General features: G+C 45.1%; 1 protein-coding gene across 1 annotated transcript in view; it reads right to left on the reverse strand.

The window, feature by feature from the left end:
- Positions 1–10109: 10109 nt before the first annotated feature.
- The window catches only part of Pbx3 (pre-B-cell leukemia homeobox 3), a gene marked incomplete at its 5' end in the record, with an annotated part of 205219 nt that continues 203763 nt past the window's right edge, over positions 10110–11565 (reverse strand). Inside the window, 1 exon segment of the mRNA XM_013513216.1 lies at positions 10110–11565. This exon segment is cut by the window's right edge and continues 64 nt beyond it. Coding sequence (XP_013368670.1) covers positions 11537–11565 — 29 coding nt within the window.

An 11565-nucleotide genomic window follows, 5' to 3' on the forward strand; every position in this document is an offset into this window, starting at 1 on the left:
AGACAATTTGGTAATTTCTAACAAAACCTGGCATGGTGACACACACCTATAATCCCAGCACTTAGGAGGCTGAAGCAGGAGGATCATTGCAAGTTCGAGATCAGCCTGGGCTGCAAAGTGAGCTCAAGGCCAGGCTGAACTGCATAGAGACCCTGTCTCAAAAAAAAAGGAAAAAGAAGATGAGAGAGCGGGAAGAGAGTAGGCTGTCTGACCTCACCATCCAAGACAGACAACCTTGCTTCTCACAGCTGGCACCTCAGCTGGTTAAAATTTTGTATTGCAAAAGACCAGACCTCTCGTGGAGAAAGTTTAGACAAAAGGAAAATGGGTTTTCATATGCACCGATCTGATGATAGGAATTACGGAGCCTGAGGATTTTGATTGATAGAGAAAATCATCAAGTTTTATTAAATGATATTAAATAAGGTCTAAATAAATGAAGATAGATAACTTATTCATGGATTAAAAGAATCAACATTTTAAAGATGTCAGTTATCCTAACTTGATCTTTTTATTCAGTGTGATCCCAATCAAAGAGTCAACATATTTTTTAGAGTGAAACTTACAAGCTGATTCTAAAATGTAAAGACCAATGCAAAGGACCAAGAATGGTCAAAATATTTCTAAAGGGCGAGGCAAGAAATATTGTTTTGTCAGATATCAGGACTAATTAGAAAGTTCTGATAGTTAAGCCAGAACAATATTAGCACAGATGTACAGTTAATGTTTGTGAGAGTCCAGAAATGGAATGACATACAAGTAGATGCTTGATCATGACAATGATGACCTTGAAGATCAGTGGGGGAAGAAGAGCTTTTCAATAAGTGTTGTGGGACAATTGGATCCCTACCTCACACTGTACACAAAGTGCAATAATCATAAAATGATAAAAATGTTTCATTTAAAATTAAGTGCTGTGGTTTTGTTCATTAAAATGTTTTATAGTCAATAAGAAAAAGACAAAAAAATGGCTCCAACAGGTCCTTCATAGAAAAGAAAATGCAAATAATTAATAAACGTGTAAACATATGGTCAAGCTAGATGGTAATTGTGAAAATTAAAATCACATTAATATATGACATATATAATGATGCATATCATATCTAATGATGTCAAAATATACAGAGAAAAGTAAAAAAATGTTTTTTTAAATTATTACGATAAAGACACATTACAATTAATCCTTCACACCCCACACCTTTGCTTTATTTTTTTCTATTTTTTTTATTTTAAAGAGAATAGTAAAAGCCTGGCGTGGTGGTACATGCCTGTAATCCTAGCACTTGGGAGGCTGAGGCAGAAGGATTGTTTTTTGTAAGTTCAAGACCAGCCTGGGCTACAAAGTGAGCTCAAGACCAGCCTGAACTGCGTAGTGAGACCCTGTCTCAAAAAGACAGAAAAAAAAAGGGGGAGAGAGAATAGCAAAAAAAAAAATAGCAAAACCCAAACAAAACAAAACAAGGACATTAAAAATGATATGGGGTTTCAAACCAAATGGTAGGGATTAACAGCAGTTATTATATTACATATTGTCATCTTCAACAAAGTTGTTCAGATTACCAGATGTAAGAATGGAAGACTGATTAAACATTAAAGAGAATAAGAAAATAATAATTTAAAAAAACATTAGAGACAATACAGAGTTTCACTAGACAGGGTGGTAAGAATTCACCAATGGCTGTCATATTGCACATTGTTGTCTTCACATAACAGATATAAGTATGCACAATTGGTCAAAATATATTAAAAAAACAATTTTAAACTGCTTGTGGGAGTGTAAATTGGTGAAACCACTGTGGAAATCAGTGTGGAGATTCCTCACAAAACTAGGATTAGAGGTCCCATTTAACCCAACTATTCCCCTTCTGGGTATTTTTCCAAAGAATTAAAAACATCATACCATAGTGATATATGTGCACCCATGTTTATAGCAGCACAATTTGTCATAGCTAAACCTTGGAAACAGTCCAAGTGCCTATCAACTGAGGAATGGATAAAAAGGATGTGATATTTTTATACAATGGAGTATTACTCAGCTATATAAAAAAAGATAAACTCAAGGCTTTTATAGGTAAATGGAGGCAACTAGAGACCATACTCAAAAGTGAAATACATAGAACCCACATGTGTAAACATCATATTGTCTCCCTAGAGTAAGAACATGAAAGAGTAAATAAAACCTAAAATGTACAATAGATATTATGAAAAGGAAAGAAATTGTGCAAAGGAAGAACGACGAGGATGAGGGAAAGAAAAAAAAGAAAGTACTAAGGCAATATATATATATATATAGAAGGATATCTGGGATAACTGTACTGCCACACCCTTGCTTTAAACACACCTATCCTACCATTCTGATCACTCTTTGAAGCAGCTGTGGGCGTCCTCTTTCATGTAAGATAAAAGAATACAGTGACTGCTGCTACTCACTACCATCCAATGGAAAGGCAGGCTCATAAAAATATTACAGGGTGTCCTCCTCCACCTTGATCACTGGATCGAGCACCATGAGACTTCCCCAAAATCACATGGTTCTTCCCCAAAAGAAGAGCTCTTCTTCTGGCCCTTATCCAAAATCAAAACGACCGTGAAAGGTAAATGTTTTGAATCAATTTCGCATCAAGGCAGCCGAGACGGCACAACTAAAGACACTCAGGAAAGAGACTTCCAGAGCCGCCCGAGAAAGTGGCAAGAACCACGGGTGGGTTCAAACCATGGGAAAGTGTGTTTGAAGCAAGCCTGCGTACCTTAAAGGGGATTCCTGCCAGCGTGGCCTACTGTGCTAAATTTTTAAAACTTAAACATTCACTGCATTTTTCGACCACACCTCATAGCTAAACACCAGGTTAGGAAAGAAATTGAAGATATCAATGCTGGCAAGTATGAAGGAGTGTAAATTTGTGCAACGACATTGAAAACAATTTGGCAGTCCTCAGCAAAGTTTCAGAGGGGCGCCGCCTCCATTCCGGTGATTCCACACTGGAGAAACTCGTGTGTGTGCACAAGAGTGAGCAGGGCAGCACTTTTCCCAGGGGACCTTGGGACCCACCTGGGTCTGCATCTCCTCCAAGCCAGGCTGGCCGAGCTGACCTCCAAGTCCCCTTCCTCAGCCAGTCCTCTGGGTGTGAGTGAGGGGTGGATTCTCTATCGCCAAGGGGTCTCTCTTCCATAAGAGGCTTCCCCAAGGCGCCCCAAGTCGCACACACCTGAGGGCAGCACAGCCCCTCTGGTCTATTTCGCAAATGTTTTTCCCCCTTGTCTTAGTTCCTTTGTGCTGCTATGACAAGACCCACATTGTGGGTAATTTATAAACAATAGAAGTCTATTTGGTTCACAGTTCCAGAGGCTGGGAAGTCCCAAGGGGTAGCGAAGGCCTTTGTTGTCCTACGTCAAATGTGGCCCAAGGACAAGCAGGCACGTGTGAGACTGAGTCAAACTCACTTTTATTGGGCACCTGTATCTGTGAGAACAAAACCACTCTCAAAATAATGGCATCAGCCCATTCCTGGGGACTGAACTCTCAGGACCTAATCACCTCACAAAGGCCTCGCCTGCCTCTTAATACTGTTCCCATGGCAGCTACCTTCCTGCCTGCCTTCCTTCTTTCTTTCTCTTTCTTCTCTCCTTCCTTCTTTCCATCTTTCTTTGTCCTTTTTTCTTTCCTTCCTTTTTCTCTTCCTCTTCCTCTTCTTTCCCTCTCTCTTGCTTCACCTCCCTCCTCTTTCTTCGGTTTTTGTTTTTGTTTTTTTTTTTTTGAGACAGAGTTTCACTATGTAGCCCAGGATGGCCCTGAACTCAAGATCCTCCTGCCTCAGCTTCCCAAGTCCTGGGATTACAGGAGTGCACCACCACATCCAGTTCATTTTTAAAAATTTTTATTATTATCATTATTTTGTCTTTTTGAGAAAGTGTCTCCCTATGCAGCTCAGGCTGGCCTTGAGCTCACTTTGTAGCCCAGGCTGGCCTCAAATTAACAACAATCCTCCTGCCTCAGCCTCCCCAGTGCTGGGATTACAGGCGTATGCCACCACACAGGGCCACATCCAGTTTAAATTTCAACATGAATTTGGAGAGAACACACTACCCATACACTTCTCCTGATCTTCTTTGCAGAAAGCAAGACCTAGATCCAAAGGCAAGATTCTTCTTGGCCCTACAACCTGGTGTTACTTCTCCTCGCTCTCAGGCCTCTGCCCCCACCTCCATCAAATGGGGTAGTCACTGCACAGGTCTGTCTCACCAGGTTTCTAAGAAGCTGCAGTAACCCGGTGTCTTAGCTACGGCTGAGACAAAATACCTGACACCCATGGTTAAGGGAAGAAAGATTTATTTAGCTCATAGTCTGTAGAGATTTCAGTCCATAATCAGCTGGCTCCAAGGCAGGGTGGCACATGGCAGAAGGGCAACTGTTTACGGGAGTGGAAGACAGCAAAAGCAACAAGATAATTTAACAGCATCTTTCTACCTGGCCTCCGCTTCCTCCCTGGGTCCCCAGCCAGGCCGTGCCTGCCTGTTTCAGCTCTGCAAAAGCTCTTCCTCCCTCAGGGTCCCTAATCTGCCAGTACATCAGCAAACCCGCAAACATTGCCCAAGGGCCCACTGCACAGAAAGCGTTGTTTTTGGTGTTGGGAGGGTGGGATGTGGGGAACTCAGCAGCCCAGGTCCTTGTGGAGAAAACCTCAGGAAGCTGTGCAGGAGCAGAAGGGCAAGGAGATCACCCTGGGACCATCTCATCCAAAGTAACCAGCACCTGGCACATAGTAGGTGCTCAATAAATCCTGCTTGGACACTGAGCCAAACAACTGAGATGCATTCAGACTGCACATGCTCATGCCTCTAGGTGATGAGCATGTGCTTCTGTGTGGATATGCTGCAGAGTGCACACACACGTGCATGTGGACATTAGCACACTCGGCCCACCTGCACACTCAGACAGCCCCAACACGGGGGCCCGCTCCAGCTGGTGTCCTCATGCATGGGAACGCTGCCTCCTGCACAAAGCTCATTTATTTGATTTATGAATATTACAAAAATAAACCTGAACATCTTCTCGGGGATTCTGTGATTCTGACACTGGTCCCTACAATATTGCTTTTCCCTCCTGGTTACCTGAAATTAGCAGAGTAATTCAGAATCTGCATCTTTATTTAAAAGAAAAAACTGTAGATGCAGAATTATAAAAATTTAATATGCTCCCAGGAAAATGAAAAATGAGAGGTTGTGATCTCGTCTAACACTTTAAAATGTGTTTATTAATTCATGTTTTAAATCATAAGTTTCATTCGGTGAGAGCCATGCACAGCAATAAGCCCGTTTTAAAATATTAATGAATAAACAATATTTCTCTATTGAAATATAACATGCTTCTTTGAACAATGGACCACCAGTAATAAATCAAAACCAGGAGAAAATTGCATTTCATATTTAATACAAGTTGAACTCTGCCTTTTTATAAATGATATCTTTTTTGTTTAATTGGCGTCAGTTCAGATCTAGCAGATTGCTAATAAAATTCTGGATTTCCATATTTAATGATGCGTACACTTTCTGCTGAAATTTTACCAGGAAAAAAGAATCAGCCTTTTATTATCTCCTGAGATGGTGGGAAGAGGTAAGGCCTCTGCTGAGGTCCAGCCTGGAGGCTTGGGGGCAGCAGGCTGGAGCAGGTGGGCTGAAGAGGCAGATCCACCCCCAGGACCCTCACTTGGCCCTTGACCCGCTGCCCACCCGGCAAGCCCACTGACCAGAAGTCATTCCAGCCCACAGACCAGAGCCTGTGGGCAGCCCCTTCCAGTCTGGACTACTGTCTAGTAGCAAGAGCAAGAAGAGAACTCACACCAGTCTATAGGCCAGAAAGCCGGCATGCATCAGACCACCTAACCTTTACATCCTTAGGAGGTAGGTACATAGGAATGGTGTTTCCACTTCACAGATGAGGAAACTGAGGCTGCAGAGAAGAGGTGCTATGCCCAAGGCTGGAAAGTGGAAGAACTCAGTCTGCTCACTGGGCCTTAGCCCTTCACACCGTATTTGGTGCTGACCTCGGGGTCAGGACAACTGGGCTTTATCAACGTTGGTGACAGGGGACTTGCGCTGGCCAGGGAAAATCATAGATATGAGCAGACTCCCCGCCACCCCCAGCCCTACTCTGGCCAGGGCACTTTTCCAGAGTCTTTCCTCGCGCTGAGCTGTCTGATTCATAATGCTTGGAGGCAAGTGCTTGACAGCTAAGGAAACTGAGGCATGGGGAGGTTGCGTGACCTGCCCAAGGACACACAGCCGGCAGGAGCCCAGATCCAGCCCTGGCATTGTCACTAAGCCATGGCCCAGGCTCGCAGTCTCTGAAAGGAGAGTCCTCTCGTGGGGAGGTGAGGCTCCTGGCAGTACACTTGAGGGGCCCAGCTAGAAGCAGCTTCCAGCCATTGGCTGAGTCTGCAGCACCCAAGTCACAGGGCTGTGGGCAGCCGGGCTCCGTGGAGCGGGGACCAGGGTCAGCAGGATGAGTTACAGGCCTTTTATTTTTTATTTTTTGGTTTTTCTCCGGTACCGGGAACCAAACTCATGACCTTGCGCTTGCCAGCCAGGCGCTTTGCCGCTGAGCTAAATCCCCAGCCCCTTACAGGCCTTTTATTGGCCTGAGATGCCAGTGGAAATTGAACCCAGGGCCTTGCACCCACCACGCAAGCACTCTGAGCTACATTCCCAGCCCTTTTTGATTTGGATAGGTCTCACTGAGTCATTAAATTGTCCGGGGCAGGGCCTGAATTGTGATCTTCAGATCTCAGCCTCCCAGAGGGCTAGGTTACAGGTATGAGCCACCACACCCTGCCTTTTCATTTTGCAGAAGAGAGCATCAAACCCAGGGCCTAGCACACACTAGGCAAGTGCTCTTCCACTGAGCTACATCCTCAACCTTTTTTATTTGGAGACAGGATCTCACCACCTTACCAGGCTAGGCTCAGATTTGCAATCCTCCTGCCTCAGTCTCCCCAGTAGCTGGGGTTACAGGTATGCACCACCACATCCAGCTGCATGGTGGATTTTAAATGTGGGCCCAGCTTCACACAGACCCGGACTCATGTTCCAGCTCTGTGTATATTTGCTGAGTGGCCTCAGCATCATCATCTGTAGAATGGGGGTAAGCTTGGGACACGGTGGCTGCTGTGAGGATTTGAGAGAACCGGGGAGCAGGTTGGCAGGAAGTGACCATAATGGCATCGCTCCTGCCTCCTAGTCCTTGTCCTTTTGGCTCTTTCTGGTGTCCTCTTCCCCCAACCCCGCCTCAGTGTTCACTTTCCTCCCCTCCCCCTCCTGGAGCTGTTGCTGGTCGTTCAGATCAGGTCATACAGTGCCCCAAAGGGAAGGGGCAAGGCCAGCTCTGCCCGGGGACACAGTGGTTGGGGCTCAGCCTTGAAGACAGGCATTGTCCAGAGGGTGGGAGGGACAGCTAGGAAGAGGCCACAAGGAAACAGGCTCAGGCTGCAATCTTTTGCCACAGCCCACCGACCTGTAAGAGGCAGAGCAAGATTCAAATCTGCGGCCGCGGGGCTCCAGCTCCGATGCAGGGCAGCTGTTGGGTAGCACGGCTGAGGGTCTGGGGTGCACACACAGGGAGGTGCCCAGAGCTGGCTTAGCACTGCTACTGCCACAGCTACCCCCCCTCCAGGGCGGTGCTCTGTCCCCACTAGTCCTGGTGCCAGGCCCAATCAAGCCCAAGGACATAAGGTGTTCCTGTCCCTCGCCCCCGGCCTTTTGACCCCCAGATACAGGTGGCGCCTTGCAGTCTGTGACATTCATCACACACACACGGCACAGACCTCAGACCACTGAGGCCAGGGCAGGAGAGCTTCGAGCTCTAAGGACAGGCAGGTTTCCCCTCACACAGGAGGTTCCGTGGGCCACTGTCTCTGGGGCCTCTTGGTCCAGCTGCAAACAGCAGCTGGCAGGCCCAGCTCCGTGGGTCATCTTGGACAGGTGGCTCCACCTCTCTGAGCCTCTGATTCCCTGTCTGAAAATGAGCTGATAACAGCATCTGGCCCAGAGGCTCACAGGCAGTGAGAGACATGGCGCACGGGGACAACTCGGCCAAGGTAGAGATCTCAGGGCATCAAGAAAGCACCATCTCTCCATCTTGACCATCCGGTACCACTTTCTTTGTGCAGGGCACTTGCCTAGAACTCCATCCCTTCTACTCTGTCTGGCAAACAGAGGCACAGGACAGGGCTCAGCCTGGGGCAAGGCTTACTTGGTACACTTGGAGGTCCCCTGCCCCTGGGCACCTGTGTGAAGACTGTCAGGCTAGAGCAGTTTCTCAATGTTTGGGTCCACACATCTGTGTACATGTTCACGTGAACCACTTGTGCCCTTATGCACCAACACTGTGTGTGGGGTCAGGCCCTAGCTTGTGAATGAGGTGTTCGGGTAGCTTCCTGTGATTATTTCCTGTGACCTTACAACATCACCTCTCTCATGCTTAGGATTCAGAAGCCTGCTGTGGTTTGGATTTGGATTTGGATTTGTAGCGTCCCTTAAAACTCGCAGTAAAGGATTAGTTGCCAGTTTGTCTTTTGCAGGTTTGTTTTGTTTTTGATGGTCTCACTATGTAGTTTTGACAGGCCTCGAACTTGTAGCAATCCTCTTGCCTCAGCCTCCTGAACACTGGGATTACAAGTGTATGCTTCCATGCCAGCAGTCAATGGGCTTTTTGATAAATGACTGAAACACAAGGAGTCATGGATTAATCGGTATCGATGAAATCCTGTTTGACGGCACTTTTGGGAGGTGATGGAAACAGAAACTGGGGCCTAGTGGGAGGAGCAGGATCACGGGGTGTGGCGTTGGTCCCTGGCCCCTTTCCGTCACCCTCTGCTTCCTGGCTGCCATGAGTGAGCAGCTCTGCACACCTTTCCACCATGATGGTTCCATCTTCCTACAGGCCGAAAGCAACGGAGCAGCCGACCAAGGGCATGGACCATAAACTGAATCTCCCAAGCTTCTTGCAATAGGCTGGCCCAAGCTAAAACCCAAGATGTTCTTAAGTGAGATGTCTGAAGACACTGAAGAAAATGAACTCGTGCATCTATGTGTTATGTTTCCACAGGATATGTTTTATAAAACCACACAGCACAGGGATCATTTTATGTACAAAGATAAGACAGGCTGACCCACAAGCTAATTGAATCATGCAAATAACTATTTAGCCATGGGAGAGATTCCTACAGGCAGGCTGAGCATCCACATGAGGGAGGATAGCTTTGGAGGGCAATCTATTTTATAAAGTTTACCCTCACAGTGTAAGTGCCTCAAGATTAATGGCAATGGTGGCCCTGGATCTCGTTTCGCCTGGCTCTACCAACTGAAATAGTAAAACAGTTGTATTTATCATAGACAATTTGCTGCAACTGATTAACATTAATCTGATTTCCTGTGAGTCAATTTCCTTGAGATATAGTAAACAGGCCAATTACCTGCTATGGACCTCTTTTATTATAAAGGTTTAGACATTAGCGACAGGCATGTATGTAAATATATGGACTTTGCTATGCTCTGAACAAAACAAAAACAACGTTTAATCTAGTTAAAGGAGTTCTACTTGGTCTTACAGATTACAGCTTCAGAATTTTCAGAAGGATGCTGAGAAGTGCAGAGGGGTTGGTTTTCAGTGGCGTCTGAGGCCCACTCTTCCAGACAACCTTTTGTTTGTCTTTAATGATTGATTAAGGAAGTTAGAAGTCCTGGAGGTGAAGAAGTGAATGTGACAAGGCTTTGGTCATTTAAAAAAAAAAAAAATCCAACAAGTTCCAAAGGCATCCTTAGGTAAGACGACTATGAACACAAGGACAGGACACCTGGGGTCAAGGTGTGCCTCCTTGTTGTGCTGGGGCTATGAGCGTCAGTTTCCTAACCTGTGAAAGGGGCCATGTTTTCCGTGTAGTGCTGCCGTGCACACAGGATAGGGTGGGGACTCAGGCCGGCCCAGAGGTGGCTTAGTCCACACCAGCTCAGCCTCACCACCATCTCAAAGCCCCTCGACGGGGGGCATTTGCCACCCCACATCCCAGGCTTTGTTCTGGAGGGCTCAAGGAGTGGAGGAAGAAATGGCATCAGCATTTAATCATGAAAGCAAAAAGTTTATTCATGTTTGAAACTACATATAACTACCACGAGGAAGACTTTTTCAATCCAGGGTGTAATCCAGTTAGAAAGGAACACGAAACGTTTTTAATACATTAGAATCACCGCCACAAATTATTTTCATGACTCAATCAGTTTCAGAATCGCATACAATACAAAAAAGAAAGGAAGGGGCCCCATCACACAGGGTGAAATATACAGTACTGAATACTGAAATCTGAATGCATCACAATTAGTTGCCGCTTTTATTTTTTTGCATGGATTAGTAACAAGATGAAGAACATTCAAAATGTTTTTCGGTATTTACAACAGTTTTACTGATCCTGTGTTAAATTAAGACCCAATGTTTCCACTCTGTTTTTTAAAAGTTGCAAATGCAACCCTGATTTTTCTTTTTAAAAGATTACAATGTACATTACATTTTATGAAGGGAAACAAAGAGTTAATTACAAGATGCAAAAAGATAAGAAAGAGACAAACTACAGCGTGAGTATTGTTCAGAGGTAGTAAGTGAGCACTCTAAGCTACAGAACATGTTGAAATTCTATTGGTTTGTATGAGTTCGCATGAGGTAATAAAGCTGTGTTCTGATTGGTGAGATGTATAAATACTCTTTTGCTACACTATATACAACACTCCAGAGAGCAGGGCCTTTTGTGGATGCCCAGAAGACGTAGCAAACCTTGACAAGTCTGTGCGGCACCCAGCGCACACCGTAAAACCCCAGGCGATCTCGTGTTCACCTCCATCAGCAGCAAGTACCTTCAGCTCTCAGAACAATCTGGATCCATAATCTCATTACTGAGCAGACTCTGTGCACTGGTGCTTTCAGAGACAGAAGAGGCTACCAGTCTCTGATCTAATTATAACAGAAGAGATCGCAACACAAACGTGACGAGGAAGGTTCTTAAACACAACCATCATTAACAGAGACAGCCAAACAGCTCTTATTCCAACCCCACTAGTGACATGAAGGAAAGACAATCAAAGTCTGCAATGGAAATATGCAAGGAGTTCAATTTAGGTGAGGTGAATCTGCTCTAACGATTGAGGTTTAGCATATATTGTTCTTCTTACCCTTAAGGCCAAGTAATTGGCAACTGTGAAACCATTAATGTAAAATATTGATAATAAATTATGATAAAATAGCTATAGGACTGTCAACAATGTTAAATCTTGGCCTAATTGGATAAAGTGCTTTTTTTTTTTAACATTGTGTGTTTTAAGTATAAATACAAATGATTATGATTCCTTAAAAAACAGATTTACCAAGTTCTCTAATAAGACAAGGTTTTACAGTAAAGCTGTAGATGGTGGGCTACAAAACCGCTTTCCTTTTCCTCCTATTGCTCTGAATGCACTTATCAAGGCATGTCAGCTCAGGGAAAAGCGTGGCCGGGGATTAGTTAGAGGTATCCGAGTGCACACTTC

This window comes from Chinchilla lanigera, unplaced genomic scaffold, assembly GCF_000276665.1.
Source record: "Chinchilla lanigera isolate Chin_1 unplaced genomic scaffold, ChiLan1.0 scaffold00018, whole genome shotgun sequence".
Classification (NCBI taxonomy): Eukaryota; Metazoa; Chordata; class Mammalia; order Rodentia; family Chinchillidae; genus Chinchilla; species Chinchilla lanigera.